Source organism: Osmerus mordax, chromosome 11, assembly GCF_038355195.1.
Source record: "Osmerus mordax isolate fOsmMor3 chromosome 11, fOsmMor3.pri, whole genome shotgun sequence".
In the NCBI taxonomy this organism is placed as follows: domain Eukaryota; kingdom Metazoa; phylum Chordata; class Actinopteri; order Osmeriformes; family Osmeridae; genus Osmerus; species Osmerus mordax.
Genome location: NC_090060.1, coordinates 16,736,724 through 16,761,657, shown reverse-complemented (window position 1 = coordinate 16,761,657; position 24,934 = coordinate 16,736,724). Strand labels below are relative to the sequence as shown.

Below are 24,934 nucleotides of genomic sequence, written 5' to 3'. Positions count from 1 at the left end.
TTAAAGAGAACAGAACATTGGGCTGAGATGACTCAGAGAAAATCCTCAAGGTTGACAGTCCTGACTCATGGCTCCACTGGTAGGTCAAAGCAGAGACGTGTTTGTGTGTGTTGTAGTGTATCGTGAATGCCCCCTTCCACTGTTCTTGCCCCCGTCTCATCCAAAGTATGACCGTCTAATTCACTGTTAACTGCTGATGCGCCTGATGTTTAGAGCTAATTTGAGTCACCCTCATTCAAAGTGAATTAAGTACAAAATTCCTTTTCCACTTTGTGACCGATGTCTCATGACAGATGGTATTTGTGACCTTTCGTATCACAAACTTTAAAGAGAGAAATGTACACACACCTTCCCCGCACCCTTAACACCAAGCAAATACCGTCAAAAATAAAGACCTCAATGTGCGAAAAAGATTTTATTACAGAGTAAGTTCCAGAAAGTTGAATGAATTTCTTAGACTAAAAGAGAGGTTAGGGACAAGCAGAGCCCCATCTCCTGCATTCAACCTTTCCCATATTTGTACATCTATTCAGTTGTTCATCATCATCATCATCATCTGGTCATTCAATAGTTAATCCAATATTCATGCAGTCACTTGTCATCCATGTGGATGTTTCACACCATTCATCCATCATTCAGTTTATCAACTCATCCATTCATGCATTTCACTGATCCATATTTTTTTTTGCAATACATTATTTACAGTGAATGACCGGGTTGGTGGAAATGTTTCAATGTCAATTAATACAGCTACTTGATCCCGTGTGAGACCATATAAAATGTACTGTAAGGTGATTCCCATGATGAGGGGAAGCAGGGTGAAAAGGAAACACTGCTTGTGAGAGCGGTGTTTCTGCACTGCGTCCCAGTAAGAAGGAGCTACTCTGCTTGTGAGAGCAGTGTTTCTGCACTGCGTCCCAGTAAGAAAGAGCTACTCTGCTTGTGAGAGCAGTGTTTCTGCACTGCGTCCCAGTAAGAAGGAGCTACTCTGCTTGTGAGAGCAGTGTTTCTGCACTGCGTCCCAGTAAGAAAGAGCTACTCTGCTTGTGAGAGCGGTGTTTCTGCACTGCGTCCCAGTAAGAAGGAGCTACTCTGCTTGTGAGAGCAGTGTTTCTGCACTGCGTCCCAGTAAGGAGCTATTCTGCTTGTGAAAATAGCACTGAGGGCTGATGTCTGAGCACAGCTAAGCCTGTTAGGTGACAGAAACAGCCAGAGCCTATTAAAATGGCACACAGGCCCAACTGCCACTAACAGATGATGTGCACACAGAATCAAGAGTTCAAAGTTCCCAGGATCTGGCCCACTGTGATGCGTGTATGAAATTAATTTGCACTCTATGGAAGCAGTACCTTGAATCAGTTTGATTCCTCCAATAAAAAAAAACTCAAAAGCAACCCAACTCTAAGTAATAAGACAAGGCAAGCTTCTATTACATCATCAACATACAAATATCAGGAACATAAATGTCATCAACTCTTAAAGCAAAAAAACAAACAATTTAAAGCAAGCACTTTTATAGCTTAAATATAGCAATTTGTTAGCAAACCTTAAAATGTTATACAAATGTTTCTCATAACAGTTTTCCGCAGTAAGTATAATTTATTATTTTTCATACATCTTGAATTGCGAATCGGTTACCGTTTTTTTTCTCCTGAAAAATATTATAATAATTTAATTAATTTAATGTTATCACAGCCTTCAACTGGTCTCCAAGTCTCTCCAGATGTATCGCTATCTGAGAGACAGGTGGGATAGCCTTAGATCGTCTAGTGATTCTACAGTACCTTTCCCGAGTAATATACTAGTGACTGGCCTTGTTATTATTCAACAATTCTGAGCAGAGCCTGAGGTTTCTTGTTTGATATGTCTAAAGAAAAGCAACGCAACACAAAAAGGAGCCCAAAATGGTTATTACTAGCAGTCATTCAGTCAAACACACAAGTCAGACTGACATTAAAAGAGTTACAGTCTCGTATCATTATTAGTACCGAAAGCTTTGCTGTGTCATCCAATCTGTAGATAGGACCCTGATATGTCAGAGAGTGTCTTACTGATGTAACATTGACATGCTGAGGTCTAGTCCCACTGGAACATGGAACTTGTAAGGCTCTAGATCAAGTACCTCATCCGTTGAAGAATGCAATGGAGTCCCAGGCAAAGCACCTTTGTTGTCATGGTAGCAGCCGACTTGCGCCAACTTGTTTTTCAATAAAAAGCTAAAAAAAAGGCAGACGTGACCAGAGGGATAGGAGAAACAGTATTCAAACTGATACAAATACCATAACTAAAATGGACTAAAGCTAATGTATGCGGGCGGAGATGGAAGAGAATAAGGCTGGAAGGTCTTGGGGTGGGGGGGGGGGGGGAGGGATTCCAGTGCGGTTTTGTATGGCAGCGATCTGTGTCCTGAGGTGAGGTTGGGCAGATAGCCGCCTGGTTCTGCCGCTTCTTCTTCGAGGAAGCGGCGGAGCGGAGGCGGCGTGGCATTGAGCTGCAGGCGACTGCTAGGGAGTCAGGTGGCTGAGCGGTTAGAGAATCGGGCTAGTAATCAGAAGGTTGCTGGTTCGATTCCCCGCCCGTGACAAATGACGTTGTGTCCTTGGGCAAGGCACTTCACCCTACTTGCCTCGGGGGAATGTCCCTGTACTTACTGTAAGTCGCTCTGGATAAGAGCGTCTGCTAAATGACTAAATGTAAATGTAATGTACTGACGTGCGCAGCACCGCTGTACCTAGGTTCAGTTTGTGAGGTTGTGAGTGGTGATGGCTATAGATTAGATACGTGTTGTGACGTGCGATCAGCAACACCCAGTGGAAAGATACGTTCAGGCGTGGAAGGATCTACAGCCTGGAACCATCTGAAGAGCTGGATCGTTATTCTGTAATGAAGAGAAAAACAGCATTAGAAAACGGATAGCACCTTAGACATGGACAATATTTGGGTGACATCACCGTTTGGCCTGACATCAAGAGGATTTGAAAGAATCTGTTCAGTGTGTCAGTGTAAGAATGTAGGCCTACTATATTTCTGTCCTTGTCCTTTAGCACATCAAAGGGATGAGTCTGTCCAGACCATTTAACGTTTCTGTTATGCAATGATATCCTTGTGTAGTACGGCGTTATTTTACTGCCTGACGTGGGGCATCAGCAGGTCATTTAGCAGACGCTCTTATCCAGAGCGACTTACAGTAAGTACAGGGACATTCTCCCGAGGCAAGAAAGGTGAAGTGCCTTGCCCAAGGACACAACGACATTTGGCAACCTTCAGATTACTAGCCAAATTCCCTAACCGCTCAGCCACCTGACTCTCCCTGATCAGCTCTACATTGTTTGTGCATGAAGATACTGTGATAATAACTAAATAACTCAACCTTTCATTTAGGATTCATCAAAACTAGTTTTCCGTCATTCCCTTGCCGAGGAAACTGACGTGGGCAAACCTGATCCCCTGCATTAGACAAACAGCATGTACTTGAGGAGACTGAAAAGGGTGTCAGACCAGACCAGCTGGAGTGAGCTTCAACTCAAGAGCTGATTGGCTGTTCCATACTGGATGGATATGAGAAATATACTGTAATGCAATAAGTGACACTGTAAACCCTAGTAAAAAAGACTATTATAAATATAATATTATAAAGACATGCCCTGCTCCTAGCCTTAGCGCAAAACAAGGATATGAGGACAGCAGCCCTATGCACCCAACCTTACTTTCTTTAGATCTGAAATTGATTTGGCTTTCTGCTCTTTACTTAGAAAACCTAAATGTTACAGTACACTGCAAAGAATGAACTTGAAAGCCACAAGTCCAAACACATAACTGACAGTTTAAGATGACATTCCAACACTGCCAAAGTATAAAGCTCTAGATGCTGCTATTAGTACAGGAATTTTCCAGATGGTAAACTGTGGTCGCTTGGTCCGCTTCTTCAACTAAGAAGCTTTTCAATGAGCACATGCTGCATGTGCTCAAAAATCATACACGTACGTACACACACACCTCATCATGTCTGAAATAGCCAACATGATTAAGCACCCTACGCTTGCATAGCAATAACAGCAGGCAGAACTGAGAGTGAAATCATGTATGCACACATGCATACGGTACACTACATACAGTGCACGCAATCACACATACAAAAGGAACCTGGTCATAGATTCAGGAGCTCCTAATACGGTAGTGAGCTAGGGGTGCTACCTAATCTCCTCCTGCTGGCTTTACAGTACAGCAGGAAGCAGAATCAGGGTGTGTGTGTGTGTGTGTGTGTGGGGGGGGGGGGGGGGGGGGGGCGTGAGAGGGGAGCATGGGACCACATTTAGCCAGCATATCCCCAGTAAGAGGATAGCATTACTATTACAGATGAGTGACCACAAAGTGCGTTGACATTTTCTCCGACTTACGTCAGAGCGCAGGTCATGTTCAGCGACAGAACACTCAACGATCCTCCCTCTCTCGTCGCTCGCCCGTGTAGTAGCATACTGTGCTTAACGCACACACTAGAACAGATGCGGACATGCGGGGCTTTGAAATTCAAACGCCCTTTTCAACTACAAACAGTACACTGCATTATTATTTTTAAAAAAATATGCATGAATATTTTACTAGCGTAATATTTTATTTGTATTAAACCCATAGATGATTACATCTACAATAAGCTTTCATACATTTTGTATGACAATTCTCCTGCGGAGCAGGCTATGCTCTTAATACTATCACTCAGGGACAGTATCAAACAATAAGTTGATTAAAAGACAGCAAGCCATCAAGGGTGAAGAGGCAGGACAGCCAATAAGATATAAAGAATCAGGGGATGCAATGGGCAAAATACTCAGGCAGACAAGATATTTCTGTATTTGGTTTACATCTAATTAAATAATACGAAAAAATATCAATAAAATCTCTCTCAATTTGATCTTCTCTCACTCACAACAAACAATAGAAAAAGGCATGCATTTTCTAGTGGTCTGTAAAGTTAAATAAATAAATATATATATATTGAAAGGGGAACTACTTTGGAAAGGAACATAAATAAACTTTCCCTCTACATAGGCTTTCACTATGTCTGGGTTAGGGTTAGGGTGCATGTATGTGACCCTTTAACTGACTCCCTTCTCCCTTGCACAGCAGAAACAAACATGTAACACCAGTGACAAACACACAGACCACACCTCAGCACAAACCATCACATAAAGGATCACACTGTTTGTTAAGCTGTTTGATGCTACTGAGATTAGAAAAATGGATTTTCGATGTCCCAAACTTAGTTAACACCAAAATCGAAAATCTGTGTTTTTATATATATATATATATATATATATATATATATATATATATATATATGTAAAACGGCACACCTTCTCAGTGGCTTTCATCAAGAGAACCAAACACTAGTATTAACATTTGTCTGATGTGGGAGAGAACTATATGCCTATATGTCATTCTTTTGAGCAAAGGAAAAACTTCCCACTCCCACACAATCCAGATGTTTTTCCTACTTAAACAAGTCGAGACTGAGACACACGCTCCCTACTTGGCCCCTTTCCGCAGCAACTCCCAAATACTTCCACAGAGAAACCAAGATGGCTAATCAAATGCCTGAACTGTCCTTTCAAAGCTACCACAAGTCACTAATTAGTTCAACAACTACATTCTTATTAGGTACCATTTTCATTCATCATTGGCACCGTTTTCTGCATCAGCTGAATTCAGTCTATACAATAATAAAATGCAACATAGAACTGAACAACTCGCATGCATCTGTGAGTCTTCTGGAGATCACTAGACTTAGCAGTCAAACAAAAGGCAAAACAATGTGAAACAGAGTGGGGTAGATTTATGAAAGGGTCACTAAAAGCTTTGTGTCTCAGTCAAGCAGCTTGAAGTACCTGAGCACAGACATCACAGATCGACATAGCGCCTTAATGTAGTAGGTGCACATAGAAGAATGCCACGGCCGGCAAACGTCACAAAAACTTTCCACTCATGTTTCTGTGACCTCAAATAGGACATACGCACTTCTCGAAACCTTATACACTGGCAGGACGCCATGTTAGGGACTGCTGGGAACCAGACATAGCAACCTAGAGGGTGTATCATGCTGGAAATACATACTTTAAAAATGCATTTAGTACAATATACTTTTTCTAGACACTCTCTAGATCCAAACATCTCACCCTCTCCTTGTGCTTGGCTTCCAGTTCACCATTATTGTGGTTACTGTTATTTACATTTAGTCATTTAGCAGACGCTCTTATCCTGAGCGACTTACAGTAAGTACAGGGACATTCCCCCCGAGGCAAGTAGGGTGAAGTGCCTTGCCCAAGGACACAACGTAATTTGGCATGACCAGGAATCGAACTGGCAACCTTCAGATTACTAGCCCGCTTCCCTCACCGCTCAGCCACCTGACGCCCCCCTGTTATGAAGGGTTTAGAGAGCGGCAAGGATATAAACCAAACTCTTTCAGCTTGTGCTCCAGTCCTGGTTTAGAGGCCACAGGGTGATCTCAGAGCTGATCAAACAGTCTCTGTGTGGGTGATGGAGGGAGGGGGGGGTGGTCCACAAGGTTCAGTGTTAAACCACATACCTGAAGGACATCACAGATTCTTTTCTGTGTCCTTTGTTGGACGAGAACTCAAACTATTTAAAGAAAAAGGAAACACTGATCCAACATGTTAATTTAGTTATCAACGTTATATACCCACTAGGTAGGAAAGGATTGAAGACAGAAACCTAGTCTACTAAGCAAAGCCTGAGGCCGCAGTCTGCACGATTATAAAAAGCCATAACACACAGAGACAAACGCCTGTGCTCAATATTAAGGATCACTCAATAACCGAGTTACAGGAACCCAGTGATGGTGACCATGGTGGAGACATGCTGGACCTCACGGCTAAACAGTAAGTGTAGTGTATGCAGTCCAACCAAGCCTGTTGGCCCGGTACTGCAGGCCGAGGAGGTGATGCGAGGACAATGCACTCGGGGACTTGGAGTTGGCAAGGCAGACTCCATGGAAGTGAGTCGGGGAGAAAGGTGGGGCGGGGTGGGACCGAGCCTGCTCCCGCCGCAGCCTGGTTTAGCAGCTCCCTGGTTTAGCAGCACAGCTAACCCTTCTCAGATCCTCAGGTTCACCGGGCAGCAAGCCCTGAGAGCTGAAACGCATGTAGTCTCTATTATGGTCTGTGCTTTGGCGTCACATCAAAGCAGCTCTATGTTCAATAAGCTGTATAGCTGGAGGCTTGATCTAACCGTAGAAAACGGAAACAGATAGACCAGACAGCGTTATACTGTACACCTACTGAGGTATCATCAAGGAGAAATATTAGGTGCTCTTTCCCCTCTCTGTTTGTCGTCTTCCCTTTCCTCGTCCCTCCTCTCAGCCTCGTACTGCTCCACCAAGAAGCTTTAATAAGCCCCCAGTAAAACAGGTACAAAAGCCGGTGTAAATTCTAGAGGCAGATTTCTATCCCTGGAGCTACAAACAATGTGCTCATTTAGCCTTTTACACACATTCCACTGGCTATTCCACCCCCCCAACCCCCCTCCAACATTTTTAAACCCGCTTTCCTATGTCCATCGTTCCCCCTCCTAGTTTGCTTTGCGTCTACTTAAATGAGTGTCAAGGCCACCCGATTTTGAGCAAGTTTCGTACAATAAAGACAGGATTGGGCACAACAAAGGGAGGGCGACGCCACCGTGAGAAGATTCAGCGTGCAGAGCTCAAGCCTTGCAGAAGCACAACCCGTGGCCAAATGTATAAAAGCATTTGACAAAACCAAAATGTGCAGAGTTTTAATAGGATTAAAGTGATTAGGGACTGTTTGTGTTTTACCAGACCCATCTGATACAAGACATGCATTGCAGGCTACATGCATCTCAAATACAACATTAAAAAAAAGGGTCAGTTTCGCATATACCAGGGAAAGTAATGAACTTTACTCATACACTCGCTTGTTACTCATCGTAAAGTCAATGACAGGTGTGTGAATGAGAGGGACGTTTATTCTGCCACTGGAGAGTGAGAGCAGAGGGCGGAGAAGGACCCCAGGTTAGATGAGTAGGAACTCTTCTTTCCTCTCGATAACGTGGGGAATTTGGATTCATTGGTTGTGTTTTGCATAATTCACTAGTGGCCCAAATGAAAACAATCTATTTTACAATAAATAGGAGTGAGCTATAAATATTCATTAAGAAATAGCCATTACACGCCCAGTAAATTGTCTTTATCATTGCTTAAGCATGATGTCGAAACCGTGCAAAGGTACAAGTATTCTCGAACATAGGAGTTTTATTGATATACATCTGACAGTAGAAACAGCCATAAGCATGTTTCAGAGGGCCATTTCCTGTATGTATGCGCCTTTATAGATGTCACCCCTGGAGATCCTCCACTATGATACACAATTCCAGGCACTTATGTTCATGCCTGCACTGTTGCCAAAGATGGTTTGTTGTTACTAACCCTCATGGACATTTCTTTTCTTTTCTGATCCAGTAATCGTGTGCTAATATTGTTGAAACCACAGTCCATATTCATTTGAACCAGGATCATCTTTACCTCATCCCCAGACCTTGGCTCATAGATGGTTATATAAAAGATGGAGTTAGTTGCTATACTTCCTCGTATGCACAGTCTCCCCACATTACAAGGATGACCTTATTTTCAACATGAAGTGACACCCAAGTGCACCAGCCCAGTGGTCTGCTCACTGGTCTACAACACTTGCTGTGCAGATTCGGACCGAATTTTTCAAGTCACGGTTTCTCAAAGAGTTGCGACGGCTAACCCTTACGCAGACACATGTGGGTCAGCTGCATAGATGACGTTCTGTGACCAAGTACGCTTCTTCCGTCAATTAAGTTTACTCACGGGATACATTTCCTGCCTACACAACGACACTGAATGCATCACGTCTTGACACTTATTCGTGGTCCAATGATACCAAATTGTTTACTGTGAACCCCACGAAGCTGAGTGAAGTAAAAAAAAAAAAAAAAAAAAGTGGAAAAAAATGCCTCTCACCTTTTCTGTAGTTGTTACTCCTCAGCTTTGTTAAAGCTGATGCTGGCATAGGCGCTTAAGTCCTCCGGCCCACTTCTACCAAGGTGCTCCTGCCACCTGGTCTGGCTACAACCCCACCAAGGAGGGGGCTGTACTCTGTCCAGGTCCAGGTCCATGTAGTTCAACTCGTTATGATTCTTGGCACCGGCGCCTAGTGAAGACTCCCTCTTCCCGTGGGCAACTTGCGACTCCTCCAACTTAAACCACACGTTTTCAAACGAGGCAGAGCTGTGACGCTTCACTTCCTGCGTGTTGGTCGCGGTCGAGCCGACTGTCCCCTTGTTCCCCTTGGAGGAGAAGGTCTCTGAACTATGACGACGCCGGCCCTGCTTGTCTGCCCGGATCACTTTGGCTCCCTGCTTCCAGTTGGGGCTGGACGTTACCCTGGTAAAAGCGCTCAGCCCCGACGAAGGGCCAAGAAGGCCTACATGCCCCGAGCAAGGACCCGCCCCCAGCCAGGATAGTTCGGGACCAGGCAACACACAGGATGAGCTGGCTTCATCGTTGGACACTGAGGTGTTTAATATTCTCTGTGTGTCAGAGCACTCTGTGCAGGAAGCCCCCGGATTAATAGTGCTGTAGCCCCGGCCTTGCAGGCTCTCACAGACCAGAACTGGAGAAGGAGGGGCGTAATCTTCTCTCTGTATTGCATAATCATCTGAGCTGAGTGGAGATTTGTCTGCAGTCCTGGGCGTGCTGCCCTGGGCTCCCAGGTGTATGTTCATGTACTCTGACGGGGTGTTTTCTGAGAACACCTTGTCACCGAATTCAATATTAACATACTCACCGGGGCTTTTGGGCTCTGAGGGTAAGGGGCCATCTTGGGCACTGGACAGAGTGCTAGACTTGTCTTCCAGAGAGAGGTGTGCTGGTCTATCCAGTCTTATCCGTTCAGCTCTCTTGGGATTGGCTGCAAACTGGGAGTTCCCGAGTCCGCCCAGACTGTCACTACTTGTGGATGACGAGTCGTCGGCGAAGGCCAGGCGTCCAGAGCTGAGAGAGAGGTGCAGGGGGCTCGCTTCTGCCTCCCTGTGACCCTTTTTGAGGGAGCGAGGCAGAGAGAAATAGGCGTACATGGACCTGTTTGGCTCATCGACAGAGTTAAAGTAGCAATCAGGCGGTGTGCTGGTGGTGGAGCCGCTGGCTGGGGACATGTTCATATAATCTCCACATGATAACACCTTCTCGTCTATGCTGTCCACAGAGGGTTTAAGATGATCCCCGTGGGCCCAGATTTTACCAAAGGTAGTTATATCTGGAGAACAGCTATCACTGGGTGACATCATCATGTAGCCGTTAGGGTCAATTCTGAGGTGCTGGCGGGGGTTGATGATGCGCTGGGGTGCAGACACACATGTAGGGCTCATGGGCATGTAGTCTGTGCCTTTACTGGAGGCAGAGCTCACACCGGGAGACATGGGCATGTATCCGTCGTCTTTCGGCACCTTATCGTTCCCCTTAGTGAGGTTGCTGAGGCCCTTGTCTGCACACGAGTCTGAGGCTGGTAAGGACGCCTCCCTGTGAGTCGACCCGTGGCTGCAGGAGTTAGCAGGCATCATCTCCGTGTACTCCTTGACAGAAGCCGTGGATGACTGAGACGGGGTGTTTCGCTGGTTAAGTGTCGGAGGAGGAGGGGTCCCCGAGGAGTGCGTTCGCTTTCTGAAACACTTCTCCTGCTCTGCATCCTCCAGACAGTGGGATGCACCACAAGGACGACTGCAGCCAGACCTCCCTTCGGGCAGCGCGGCCTGCTTGTCCATGCAGATGTAGTTGTTCAGTTCTTCTTCCGTCGTGGGCGGTGTGTAGCCTAGCAAATCCGGTGTGACACTGCGGAAGGAGCTTGTGAAGTCGTAGGGGCTCGAGCCGTACTCGTCAGAGGAGATGAACCCTCCGTCACTCGGGGAGCCAGACATGGAGGCGCTGGAGCGGCGGGGGTAGAGGCTGTCGGAGGTGGAGCCGTGCCCACTGGTGCAGCTAGAGGACAGGCTGACAGGGCTGATGGCGGAGGGGGAGCACCGGGAAGACCTGGGAATAGACCGGCTGTGATTCAGGGGAGGGTGCAGCCGGGATGCCCCTCGGTGTCTTTGAGTTTGGGTCCTGGCGGGACTGGGGCTTCCTGGTCCTGTTTCCACAGAGAGGGGTCTGGACATGGTTCCCTCACCATCACTCGATGCTCTGACTCTGAAAGACTGGCTGTGCTTCGGGCCTACAGGCGAGGTAGCGGTGACACTCTCTGTCCTGGACCTCCTGCCCAACCCAACCTGACTAGGGGGCGGGTTGTTGTGGTGATGTCGTCGCAAAGGCACTGTAATAGGGTTGGAGCAGTTTGAGGAGGACTGACTTTTGCTCCTGGGACGAAACTCTTCACTCATTGCCTTCATGGCCTCCAAAATAGTTTCATGCATATTTTGAGCAACTACAGAGTCATCCACCTGCATCCAGAACTCTCCAGGCCCGGTGACTGCTGATCTCCCCACTTCAATGAAAAAGAAATGCTCTGAATGGCCACACCTACGTATGTTCATTAGCTGGAGCACGACAGCTGCAGCATCTGAATTCAATTTTACAAAGCTGATGTTTTTTTTGGTGAGGCACAATCTGTAAATCCCAATCAAATTTTTGGTTTGTCCAAGGCCTTTTGGTTTTAAAATAACTTGCCAGACTTCCGAAAAGGCTGGTCCTGGCATGTGTTCTCCAGAACTCTCTTCCCCAATCCTACTGCCAGCTACAACATTGTGAACCTTTCCTCTATTATGTAGATCCACTAGTGCTTGGTACCATAAATCTTGCTCCTGCTCACTGTCTGCAGCAACGGAAAAATACTCCTCCTTGGTGTAAAGGGCAACTAGGTGTTTGTTTTTAGAATCAGCCCTTTTGTTGATGTTGAAGCATGTCTCAAGAGGAATCACCTTTTTGGGCACTCCAGACTTGTGTCTCCATTTCTTCTCGTTCTCGTAGTACTCGAGCCTCGAGGGTCCTGCAGCACTAGCCGCGCGCAAGACAAAAAACCTCTTGTGCATGCTTTTAGGTTTCCTTAAATAGCCCACCTTTCTTACGTCTGAAAAACAGTTCTGCTCAGTAATAAGACTTGCCATTTTGGAAACATGTACATCCGGGTGCAAAGCAGGTATGTTTTCTCCAGATCATATGGTAGCCTGGACTACTACTTGAACGTACGTTCGGTTGCTTTCTATGAACGTACCATGGTTGGAAATTCAGCTCTCCAATTGGCTTCGGAGAATTTCTATTAAGCCTTGTTATGCTATAAAGTGGCCCAAGCAGCCAGAAAGGACCCTGTCAAACTGTCGCCACTGAGGTACAATCTCCAGGCTCCACATCTTTGAAAATTATGCTCCATGATATATTCAAACAAATCTATTGATGGTGTAAACTTACTCTTCAGTCCAGAGTTCTTATCAAGACAATCATTATTATTATGGAACCCAAGTTTGTTGTAGCTATTCCGCAAAACTGCAAGATAAAAAACATATAGCTATGAACGTAAGCAATCGCTTCCTAAAAAACAAGTCCATCGTAATCAAATTTGAGCGGGCGTGACGGATCCAGGTATAATTTGGCTACCGATTTGGCTGGCACCGTGGTTGTTTGTGTGGATCCTTGTCCACCGATCCCAGTCTGAGCTGGAGATTAATGAGTGGCGAGTCTAGGGTAGGTATGCACGTTTTGTTTCACAGGAACAGCCGCTATTTTATAAAACGAGGTTCATGAGATTCCACTGCCGTCAAAATCCAGTAACCTACACTGGAAATGCCGGTGAAGGGTGTAGCCTACACTTAAATAAAACGAATAATACTAAAGACCGCAATATGCCTACCGATGCCACGTCAACATTTAAGATACATCAATTAACTGTCCAAAAATATCACAGCGGAAAGACATAATCTGTTTGTTATAATCAATAATTTTATAGATATAGGATGAATATGATTGGTCCTCCTTATTAGTGACAAGACCGGTGCCTGCTGTTGCTCTGGGCGGATTGTCATCTATATTGGACAAAAAAAGCGGCGAACGCCGGCTTACAAAACGTGTTGACTACATCGGAAAATGCCTGGGACACAACCTACCTTGGCACCAAAATCTTAGCAGCCTTTCCCTATAGGTAGAGACACTCGGTGTAATGATCTCATTGGCTAAAAGTCAATCAATCACAATTGCATCTATATCCGTTCGGTGTAAAAAAATATATTAAAAAAACGTCCTACGTAACATATATCAGCAGAATGAATGTATCAGCAGAATTATGTCTAATATAGTAATAAAATTATTTGAGGTACATTTAGACAAAATGTCCCCTATTTGCATATGCCACCGAGTAGGCCTAGATCTTGACAGCAAGCCTTGTTGAAACATGCTAATTTCGGGGACCACCAGTGTTAACGTAGACAACTATCAAAGTCCTATCAAAACATAGTAGCCTATTATTGGCTAGGCTATATGCTGCCATCTACCGTTCCATTTCCACGGGCCCACGTGTGACCAATAACTTCAGTGAGAGGCGGCAGAAGGTTTTTTTCCCCCCGATTTGTGATATTCCAACCCAATTTCATCCCAACTCGTAAAATATTGACGGTTGGGCTGGGCAAACACCCAGTGCCACTGCTAGCTATTTTGGTGCCCTATAAGCATAATTCCTTTATGTTCCCGAAAAAAACGCGATTGTTTTTGCCAGTTTAACTTTTTATTACCAAATAAAAAATAAATAAATAAATAATAAATTGGCTATAACTCAATACCAACACAACAGCAGCATCAAAATGTAACACCAATTCAGAGGTGGTGGTTCTCTGCTGTGGTAACTAGCTATCCTGGCTGGGACTCCCTCGTCGTATCGACAGATTAGCAGAGACGGAGTAATATAATAAAACATTTTTACACATGTCAACTTGTATGTCTATTTTTTTTTTTTTTACAGTTTTGGATTTTGTAGACAAGTTGTATTTTGATCGATGTTGCGATTACGTAAACCCAAGTCTGCACACTTTTGACAACTACAACAGTGACTTTAGAGAACTACAATTCTACATTAATCTGGAGAGGCAGTTAGAACCGAAACTGTACTGTACTGTAAACTAGTGTTACGTGCCAGTGGAGCGAGTGGTACGTGACAGTGGCTAGTGGTAGATGCTCGGTACGGCTCCGCGCTGCAAGAGAAGCCGTCTGTGTCACAGGGCGTCCTTATCATATATTTTTTACAGTCATGGGTTTGAATCCACGGTTACGTGAGCTCTAATTCAATGTAGTTTGTCATACGTAAAGTGAAGTTTCCCTACGTTTTAACATTTATTTTAAGACCTCATGTGTTTAAAGATCAAAGCTCTGTTGCAGTTCTAACAGCTATGAAGGTAAGTGTTATCGTTATATTTACATTTAGTCATTTAGCAGACGCTCTTATCCAGAGCGACTTACAGTAAGTACAGGGACATTCCCCCGCTCAGCCATCTGACTCCCAGATGGCTTTAGATGTTATCCAGGATTTGCGACTTTGTGCTTGTTTTTAAACTCATTTCCGTGCTAGCTAGCTAGCTTTACTTTAACCTTAATTTGACCGCCCTCGTGGGCAGCATAAAGACAGTGTTCTGTGTTCTGTATTGCTGCAGTGGAAACATTCCGTAATTTCTTATTTAGGTTGTAACTCCGTTTTTAAATCGAAAATGAGACATGCATTAGAGTATATTAATCCATTTGATTTCAAACTTTGCAATTCCAATCCAAAGTAATTTTATTGTAAATTTACATGTAATCCTTATTGTGTAGTAATTAAAGGCAGGGTAGTCAATGTTGTTGAGAATCACTTTTTGTCATATTTGCCGAAAGTAACTGAACGTCTTGATAGCAACCACTATATCTTCAGGTTTGACGGTAATATGAAATCATTCCGACATCTGTGGGCCTCGCAATACTGTAATAAGCACGACCAATCATTAAGGGGTACCCTGACTATTGTTTGGACCGGCTACCTGTCTGTCTACCTACCTACCTGTGCGCACTCTGCCCTTCCACTCAATGCTCGTTTCTGTAGTTTTGTGGGAGTTGCTTTGAAGGGAGGAGGTGGGATATTTTGTTTTGAATCATGTCAAAAATAAGCTAAAATAGCTAGCTTCGTGCAACTTGCCTACCCTGCCTTTAACTTGAAACTGTTTCTTCCAGATCCCCTACTGGCCAATCATACTTGATCATGGGCGGAGACTAGATAGAGAAGAAACCTTAAGGCTCCAGAGAAACTACAGAGACTCAACCAGAGAGACTGCAGAGACTCAACCAGAGAGACTACAGAGACTCAACCAGAGAGACTACAGAGACTCAACCAGAGAGACTGCAGAGACTCATCCAGAGAGACTCAACTAGAGAGACTCAACCAGAGAGACTCAACCAGAGAGACTCAACCATAGAGAGACTACAGAGAGAGACTCAACTATTGAAAGACTCAACCAGAAACAGCAGTAACCAGACAGAGGATCAACCAGAGAGAAACAAGCATCTAGAGACTAGATACAGGATCCAGAGAGAGAAGCCCTACTGCTGTGACCTCTGTGATAAAACTTTTACCAGTGGAAGCAGTGTGACAATTCACCGCAGAATCCACACTGGAGAGAAGCCCTACAGCTGTGACCTCTGTGATAAAACTTTTACCAGTGGAAGCAGTGTGACAATTCACCGCAGAATCCACACTGGAGAGAAGCCCTACAGCTGTGACCTCTGTGATAAAACCTTTAGCAGAGCTAACCATTTCACAGTTCACCGCAGAATCCACACTGGAGAGAAGCCCTGCAGCTGTGACCTCTGTGGTAAAACTTTTACCAGTGGAAGCAGTTTGAAAGTTCACAGCAGAATCCACACTGGAGAGAAGCCCTACAGCTGTGACCTCTGTGACTATTCAGGTAAAACAAAGGTCCATCTGAAGAGTCACATGCGTGTCCACAGTAGAAAAACCCCAAAGCAGTGATGTCTGGGGCCAAGCTGTCCCAGCAGTCACCACCTGAGAGAACTTCTGTATGACCCACAGCTGGAAGAACTACCGGCCTACAACTAAACAATCTAAAATCATCTCCTGTTAGACTGCTCCTCCTAACATTTTGTTGTCTAACTTTTTTTGATGTAAGACTGTTTAGCCTGTGTTACGAACCTTGTACAGGGAAAGGCCCTAACACTAGACAAACACACAAGACAGAACACACATGCAAACAGGGCGAGAGACATAACAGCCTGTGTTCTGCAGCTCTTTCACCAACTGTCTTTGGAGAAGGAGAGCACTGAGTATGTTATATTACCTTGTATAGCTCTGCCAGTATTTTGTTATACATTTTCTACATTTTTATTTTATTCATTGTATGTTTACTGTATGCACCTGCCCACTAAAGTAAATTACTTGTTTATGACCACTTACTTGCCGATTAAACACAATTCTCATTCTGAACTGCTCCTTCCAAGGTTTCTTCAATTTTTTCTCAGATTGTCCTTGTCTTCCTTGAGGGTTTAGGTTGGTTAAGGGGCAGTTCTATGGGCGTATGTGAAGCCCTCTGTGAAATTGCTTGTAAAAAGGGCTATACGAATATATTACATTTGAATTTGATGATCAGTCTCCAATGCACACTGATCTTCATCCATTGTTGGAGAATACGGACGCACTTCTCTGTATTTACATTTGTAAGTAAAGGCTCAAGAAACTGGATGGTTCTGAAACAAAATGGTGTATTGTCCTATTTACCAGATGATGGCCTGATAACAGGTCAATTTACACCCTTCTCTCCTACCTCACTGGAAGATGTCCATTTTGTCAATTAAAAGTCTAAACTTTTTAGTTATGAAGCATTTGTTTTAAGGAGTAACGCGAGTTTCGGACAAAGTTATACGATCAGTGAGCTACTGACCGTAGTAGTAGCCTACTGTATAGCCTCGTTTTTTGAAGATTTCTGTGAAACTTCAGTACCTTTTAAGCTAAATATATATTACTTGTTTGGCCAATTTGATTGTGGAAAAAAGTAGGCCTGTGTTTCATATGCCATACGTTTTCCTCTATCTTGTAATAAAAGTGGTTGAAAATGAAGTTGTACGGACGGCGAAGATTATTGTAAAAATTGCTTTTTGAAAATTTTCTTGATAAAGGATGATTTTCCTTAAATAATCACACATACATTCATAGAATTTGAAATGCCCTTCTCTTCAATATGCTCTCAACAGTTCAAGTGAACGATTTAATAAGATGATGCATGCATCAACCTATTTACCGTACTGGTGCCATCTGGTGTTTCAAATGTGCAACTGCATCTCGAGTGTTTGTATCATTGACTTTTTTGTTTGTTGTTTTAACATTTATTTTGAGACCTAATGTGTTTAAAGATCAAAGCTCTGTTGCAGTTCTAACACACGTTTTAAACTAATTTCGGTGCTAGCTGGCTAGCTTTACTTCGATTGTGTTGTTAGCTAGATTCAGTGTTTGTCTTTATTATGGGGATATGTTAGTACGTTGTGAAAAGTGTATTAAAGAACATATTGTGCTTATTAAAGTTATGCATTGTGCTTATTAAAGTTATGAAATTAGAAGTGTGCTCAGGCTTAAACATCGGGTATCACACTGGGTGTGGGAAGCAGGCTGTTCTTTGTGTCTCTATCTCTTCATTTTCAGAAACAACCTTGAAACCGGGTGGAGACGGCACCCGAGCAGGTGGGACGCGCGTAGGCAAGAACAACTCCCTGATGCACGAGAGAACAAGCTGAACCCTTTTTTGATACTTGTGTTTCAATTGCACTGTATAAATATATGCTGGGGAGGGACAGATAGCCAGTTGGACTTCGTGAACCAGACCAAACTCTGTTGCGGGTAGGGAAACGTAGACAACCCCAGAGCTCTGTACTTGTTGATTTCCAACTGCTGCATTAAAGCTGATATTATCGGACCTCTGCGACTCCAGACCACTCTTTCTAGAACACAGATTTGTGTCATTGAATACCATCATTACATATTGGAATAGACACATGAATCCTTCAGTATGTAATATTATTTTTGTTATTTAGATGCAGACAGTCTTGTGAGTCTCAAGGTACGTAGCCTACTCCAGTTTTGTGAAGTTTAGTTTGACCGCCCTCGTGGGCAGCATAGATAGTGTGCTGTGTTCTGTATTGCTGCAGTGGAGCCAATACTGTAACTTGAGTGTTCATAAACATTCCGTGATTTTTTTTCCATGTTGTAACTATCCTTTTTAAGTAGAAAACGAGACACATACAGTATGAGACTCAATAGATATTTAATATTATTGGATTTCAAACTTTGCAATTCCATTCCAAAGTAATTTTATTGTTAATGTACATGTAATGCTTATTGTGTAGTAATAATCATACATGCTAACAGTATTTTGAAGAAAACCAAGTTACTGTGATGAGTTGTATGCCAGAGATAACGTTTTTATCACTGTGTTGTGTTTCTCCAGTAAAAAATAAACCTGAGAAACATACACCTCTCACCAAATGATCAACATTACAAATGCAAAGTGGCCCATTATGACAAAGGAGTTCTTTCATATGTGAAAGCTGAGTTCTCATTCACTTGGAACTGTTTCTTCCAGATCCCCTACTGGCCAATCATACTTGATCATGGGCGGAGACTAGAAAGAGGAGACTCCTTAAAGCTTCACAGAGACTACAGACACTCAACCAGAGAGACTACACAAAGACCCACACAGAGAGACTACAGAGAGAGACTCAACCAGAAACAGCAGTAACAAGACAGAGGATCAACCAGAGAGAAACAAGCTTCCAGAAACTAGATACAGGAACCAGAGAGACCAGACAGAGAACAAAGAGAGCTGAGTTATGGAGACACATCACTGTGATACATGTGGGAAGAGCCTTTCATCATCCAGGAACCTCAAGCAGCACGTGAGGATCCACACTGGAGAGAAGCCCTACAGCTGTGACCTCTGTGGTAAAACCTTTAGGCAGGCTGGTGATTTCAGAGCTCACAGCAGAATCCACACTGGAGAGAAGCCCTACAGCTGTGATCTCTGTGGTAAAACCTTTAGCCGTGCTAGCAATTTCACAGTTCACCGCAGTATCCACACTGGAGAGAAGCCCTACAGCTGTGATCTCTGTGGTAAAACCTTTAGCCGTGCTGACAGTTTGACAATTCACAGCAGAATCCACACTGGAGAGAAGCCCTACAGTTGTGACCTCTGTGATAAAACCTTTAGCACAGCTAGCCATTTCAGAGTTCACCGCAGAACCCACACTGGAGAGAAGCCATACAATTGTGACATCTGTGGTAAAACCTTTAGACATGCCAACAGTTTCACAATTCACCGCAGAATCCACACTGGAGAGAAGCCCTACAATTGTGACCTCTGTGATAAAACCTTTAGCCAGACTGGTGAATTGACAGTTCACCGCAGGATCCACACTGGAGAAAAGCCCTACAGCTGTGATCTCTGTGGTAAAACCTTTAGCCGTGCTAACCATTTCACAGTTCACCGCAGTGTCCACACTGGAAAGAAGCCCTACAGCTGTGACCTCTGTGACTATTCAGGTAAAACAAAGGTCTATCTGAAGAGTCACATGCGTGTCCACAGTAGAAAACCCCCAAAGCAGTGATGTCTGGGGCCAAGCTGTCCCAGCAGTCACCACCTGAGAGAACTTCTGTATGACCCACAGCTGTAAGAACTACCGGCTTTCAACTAAAAAATCTAAAATCCTCTGCTGTTAGACTGCTCCTACCAAGGTTTCTTCCATTTTGTTGTCTAACTTTTATTGATGTAAGACTGTTTACCCTGTGTTACAAACCTTGTACAGGGGGAAAGGCCGTAACACTAGACCAACACACAAGACAGAACACGCATGCAAACAGGGCGAGGGACATAACAGCCTGTGTTCTGCACCTTTCTTTCACCAACTGTCTTTGGAGGAAGGGAGCACTGAACTGCTCCTCCCAAAGTTTCTTCAATTTTTTCTCAAATTTTCCTTGTCTTCCTTAAGGGTTTCAGTTGGTTGAAGGGCAGTTCTATGGGCGTATGTGAAGCCCTCTGTGACATTGCTTGTAAGAGGGGCTATACGAATAAATCCATTTGAATTTGATGATCAGTTGTCCAATGCAAACTGATCTTTATCCATTGTTGGAGAATACAGACGCACTTCTCTGTATTTACATTTGTAAGTAAAGGGTCAAGAGACTGGATGGTTCTGAAAAAAAGGGTTTACTGTCTTATTTACCAGATAACAGCCTAATTATAGGGCAGTTAACACCCTTCTCTCCTACGTCACTGGAAGATGAAGACAGGAACAATGATTAGTTAAACATAGGCAGCCCTATGTCCTAAAATGTACAAAACTATAATTGTGTAGCACGGACGGTAACTAGGCTATATATCACGATAGATAAGTTTTTATTTTTGTAGTCTATTTGTTTCAATAGAATGCAATCCGCACCGGCCATAATCTGCTGCACTCGGCTGGGTTTGGATGGAGTAGGCTACGGCAGGTTTGTCACATGAATGGAATTTGTCTGCGGTGCTTTGCCACGGAAGAAGAGCTAACATGTAGCTTTCAACAGTACTTTTATGGGATTAGAAGAAAACTTTGTTCAATATTTGTAATAAGTTGGTGGTAAAAAAATCTGTTGCTCTACAATAAACATTTCACAATTCTAACCAACCTTTAAGTTCCTGTAAATGTCGGAAGTGTAGTTTAAAAACTGAACGACAAAGGTTGAAAACGATGGTCTACCAGAGGTCTTCAACCCTGGTCCTCAGGGACCACCTGTCCTGCACGTTTTAGATGTTTCCCTGCTCCAACACAGCTGATTCAAATAAATGGGTCGTTAACTACTTATGCAGAAGCCTGTTAACGACCATTCATTTGAATCAGGTGTGTTGGAGCAGGGAAACATAATTCATACCGGCATATTTCTATCAGAACACAGTAGGATATGTAAATACAAACAGGGTTTTTCTAGAATAACACAAGGACAATTGATCTTGGGAATTACATGTATTTATTTACCCATAAAACAGTCCACATATAATGTATTTAATAATACTGTTTGATTAGGAATATGTTTGTTAGTGAAAGGGTTATCCTATAAGGATTGAAGAGTGCTGACAGAACTGTCATCAATGTTTCAGAGATGAGTGTCTTGGGGGGCATCAGTCTGTGTTTATTTGTCAGTTCAAATGAGAGCAGGACATTAGCTGAACATTTGGTACAACTCTTAAATTTGGGGAAATGGAAATGTGCTGTGAAGAACTCCTCTCATTCGTAACTCAAACTAAACTCAGAGCTGCTGCGTGTAACATCAAATACACTCAGGACACTGCTTTGTGAAGAGGAGGGTGTATTTATGTCAGTCAAGTTGAGAGATCAGCTGAGTGAGTACACCAAGTACAAACTACATTCCAGTGACACTAGAATGCTCTAGTCCAGCTGTTACTCTGCTGCTCTGAGGAGCAGCCCCAAGGAAGAGGATTAGAGTTGGATAACCTTTCACAGGCAACTATGGTTATTATATACACCTGCAATCTCTAATAGACTTTCAAAAATGATGTGAATGTTTTCATTTTTCTCATCCACAGCCTAAAGTCAATTCAAACATTGTCAGTCACCTAACATTATACTTGATTTCTCTCGTCGAGAAATAACATGCATTCACCATTTTAAAAAATAGCACCACAATAATTCCTACCTAAATAAATACTCTTGACATTTACAGTAAAAATATAAAGCAATCCTGTACTTTCGACAGTTCAAACATATTTACATACAACAGAAAATAATGCCAAAACCTACAGGAAAATATTTAAAGACTCCAATTTCAGTCTTACTCCATGTTATGTAGAATATTATAAAGTGTACTGAATTATGTGTGTGATTAGATTACATATGTTGTGTGTTAAAGGTCTGAAGACTCAGACACGTATGAAACAGTATGGGGAGTTTAATGAGGAGGATTTTTTTTTTTTAAGATGGGTGAACAACTGAAAATAACCTAGTTAATCAGGGAGATGACTGAAATCTAAATGATTTACTGACCACAGCCCTCTCATTAACAGCTCTTACAATCTAAAATGAAAACAGAATGGCAACTAATACATACATCTCTACATAATTATGAATTAATGATACTGAGTTAAGTACTATACACACATCAAGATAGTAAAAGAAAGTATTTAAAAAGAGCATTCGGTGGGTACAACATGTTCATGTCTGACAAAGCGGGAGTGAGGTGACGTAGAATAATTCATAATAAAACTTTCAAATATCCCCTGTAGATTTTCTGTAGATGCTCAAAAAGAAACCATTTTTATGCAGAAACAGCAACTGTTCAGTGTTAAAGTAAGTTTTATATGACTAATTAATACGTTTTGATAGTTACTTGAAAATCTGCTGTATATAACATCTGCAGATGGAATATTATCAAATAATGTGATGATTCACTAACTGATCTGATTAAGCAACACAGCAGTGTAATTAACATGAGAGCATGAGAACATAAGATAAGATCTATGAGTACCAAATCTTGGCATGGCTTTTTCAACCTGGAAAAAATGTTATATAAAATGTTACAAAAGATTCTTGAAAAAAACAATTAACTGCTGTTATGTAAGTTATTTCCCCCATGTATTGTTCATGCATCCATGTTTTGTTTCACTCAAAGTGACATGTTTCATTACTCTTGCTCAGGAGTCAATACAGGCGTATAAACCAGTATTTCTCTCACAAATAAATGCATACACTTACGCACACACACAAACAAACACTCTTGCACGTCACACACAGAGTAATTTTGTATTTTTATGTTGTTGCTGTTAGTTTGTCATCACTTTCATGTAGTCATATAATTTTTTTCCGTCCATTAATTTTGTGTACTCTGTACTATTGTGAAATTGTTAGCTTTATGTATGGGTATTCTGTCTCTCCCCGCACTGTGTAATATTGTTTGTTATCTTTGTCATTTATTTTTATTTTTAAATGTGCAAAAGTTTTTGATCTAATTGACTTTTGACATATTATAATTGTGTAGGCCACTTGTTTTAAACCTTTCCATTGAGGTAATCTGACAAAAATATTAAATCCTGGGTACATAATACATGATTATTAGCTTTCAGCCAATTTACAAAACAAAATACTGCAGTTGCTGAATCTAATACTACTGTATCCTTGTAAATGAATCAGCACAGGATAATATAAAGGATAATAATCAAGTATGTTTGCTGAAGAAGCTTTGGATAAAACAAGTTAGGAATATAATAGTAAATGTTCACAGACTTGCAGGTAACCAGCAAGCACGGTCACAGCCTCTGTGACCAGTAGGGGTGTGAAATTGCCTCTTGTACCAATCGCAGTGCATTTTCAGTGCAGTTCTTGTTAGGATGTGTGCTGGAGGCAGACCTTGTTGAAGGCACCCGACCAAGAAGGACTGGACTACTCCTTCATGCAGACGTTGCAACGCCCCACATTCAGGCGCTGCTGCCTCTCATCCTTGATCGTGGCCTGTGAGGAGGAGCTGAACTGTCCGCTCCTGTCCACACGCGTCAGCCAGAAACTGTAGACGTTGGCAAAGTAGTGGCACGTGCCACGCGGTCCCTGACACTCCACAAAAGGCTGGGCACGAAAGTCTCGGAGGCAGCTTCCTGACGATGTCAGAGACTGCCCACCCCCCTCATCACCAGCGCCTGTGTGCTGGAAGGTTCAGTGCGTATGCGTTACAAACAGGCACTTCCACACACAGGCTTGCATAAGGCGAGAGGTAAACACGTTAAGGCCCAAAATACATTGTTATTCTTACCATAAGGAAAGAGTACCCCATCCACAAACTCCTCCATTTGGGGGGGCACTGTGGCGTGCTGGTGTCCTGACTGTGTATAGCTACGGCCGGGGAGGTCACTTCACACACCACACAGCGGCTGATGTGCTCCCTTATCTCTGTGCCAGCCACAGGCATCATGGGCACAGCTGCCGTAGTGGAAAGCCAGTAGGACTTGTCGTTGCGGCTGGCGTAGTCACAGGTGCCCATGTTGCAGTAGGAGAAGGGCATGGTGCTGAACAGGCGCATGCAGGAGCCTGCCTGGCCTGGTGAGGGGTACACAGGAAACATCTGATGACTCCCCTTGTATGGTCACTGGTTAGATACACTCTCCTTCACCATCTACGTCGGCTAGAAACAGACATAAGTGTGTTTTTGAGAGAGTAGTGCTGTAGGGCCACATACCAAGGTCCTGTGTGTGAGCTTTTTCCTGGCCCTCCAGGTAGAGGAGGCTGTAGCCCGTCCACAGCTCTGCCATGTCAGCTGGGCACGAAGGGAGAGTCTCTGATTGGCTGTGCATCACTAAAAGGAAGCCAGCGTTGAAGACGGTGCTTGGTCCTGGGCTTCCAGGGTCTCCAGTGGGACCTTGTTCCCCTGTGATGAAACATTGACTGAGAGACTTAAGACTCGAGACCAGTCACAATGCATGTGTCAGGAACACAATCATGGTTATATGATGCTACGATCAATAATTAAATGCAGAGGCTCTTGTGACTCACCCTGTAGACCCAAGACCCCCCTATCTCCCTGGGCTCCTCTGTTTCCAGGGGCCCCACCTGGACCTGGAGGACCATCTGGCCCAGGAAAACCCGGGGACCCCAAAGGTCCATTCCTCCCTGCAAGAGTATTATGCAAATCGGTGCATGCAGTATTTTAATGGAGATTATGTTGTTTCTGTTTTTAGACCTTACCTTTTGGTCCGTCTCTGCCATTTACTCCTGGGGCTCCAGGAAAGCCTTCTTGGCCTGGTACACCTGGAGCTCCTGGGGGCCCAGGAGGGGCTGATGTGCTGTCCTGAAACATCACTGACCCTACTTCTCCTTTTGGTCCTGTGGATAGAGAACTAG

At 43.5% G+C, this 24,934-nt stretch overlaps 3 protein-coding genes across 3 annotated transcripts in view; 1 reads left to right on the top strand and 2 right to left on the bottom strand.

Moving 5' to 3' along the window:
* Window positions 1-400: 400 nt before the first annotated feature.
* On the bottom strand, window positions 401-12,599 carry irs1 (insulin receptor substrate 1). The gene is made up of 2 exons (XM_067247008.1): window positions 9,020-12,599; window positions 401-2,878 (listed from the first exon to the last, which is right to left on the bottom strand). The coding sequence occupies exon 1, from the start codon at window positions 12,151-12,153 to the stop codon at window positions 9,034-9,036; it is 3,120 nt and encodes a 1,039-aa protein (XP_067103109.1). The 5' UTR covers window positions 12,154-12,599; the 3' UTR covers window positions 401-2,878; window positions 9,020-9,033.
* Window positions 12,600-18,889: 6,290 nt separating this feature from the next.
* Window positions 18,890-24,934, top strand: part of LOC136951337 (zinc finger protein 678-like) — a 16,089-nt gene continuing 10,044 nt past the window's right edge. The window contains exon 1 of the mRNA XM_067245691.1: window positions 18,890-20,002. Within this exon, the coding sequence (XP_067101792.1) occupies window positions 18,890-19,663 (774 nt within the window). The 3' untranslated portion in view covers window positions 19,664-20,002. The remainder of the gene's footprint in view (window positions 20,003-24,934) is intronic.
* The window catches only part of col4a4 (collagen, type IV, alpha 4), a 27,891-nt gene continuing 25,519 nt past the window's right edge, over window positions 22,563-24,934 (bottom strand). The window contains exons 44-48 of the mRNA XM_067245690.1: window positions 24,779-24,916; window positions 24,587-24,703; window positions 24,273-24,461; window positions 23,850-24,133; window positions 22,563-23,743 (exon numbers count right to left, since the gene is read on the bottom strand). Coding sequence (XP_067101791.1) covers window positions 23,486-23,743; window positions 23,850-24,133; window positions 24,273-24,461; window positions 24,587-24,703; window positions 24,779-24,916 — 986 coding nt within the window. The 3' untranslated portion in view covers window positions 22,563-23,485. The remainder of the gene's footprint in view (window positions 23,744-23,849; window positions 24,134-24,272; window positions 24,462-24,586; window positions 24,704-24,778; window positions 24,917-24,934) is intronic.

What these genes read in the sequence shown, in the direction of transcription:
- irs1 (XM_067247008.1), bottom strand. Translation starts at nt 12,153, where the DNA reads ATGGCAAGTCTTATTACTGAGCAGAACTGTTTTTCAGACGTAAGAAAG.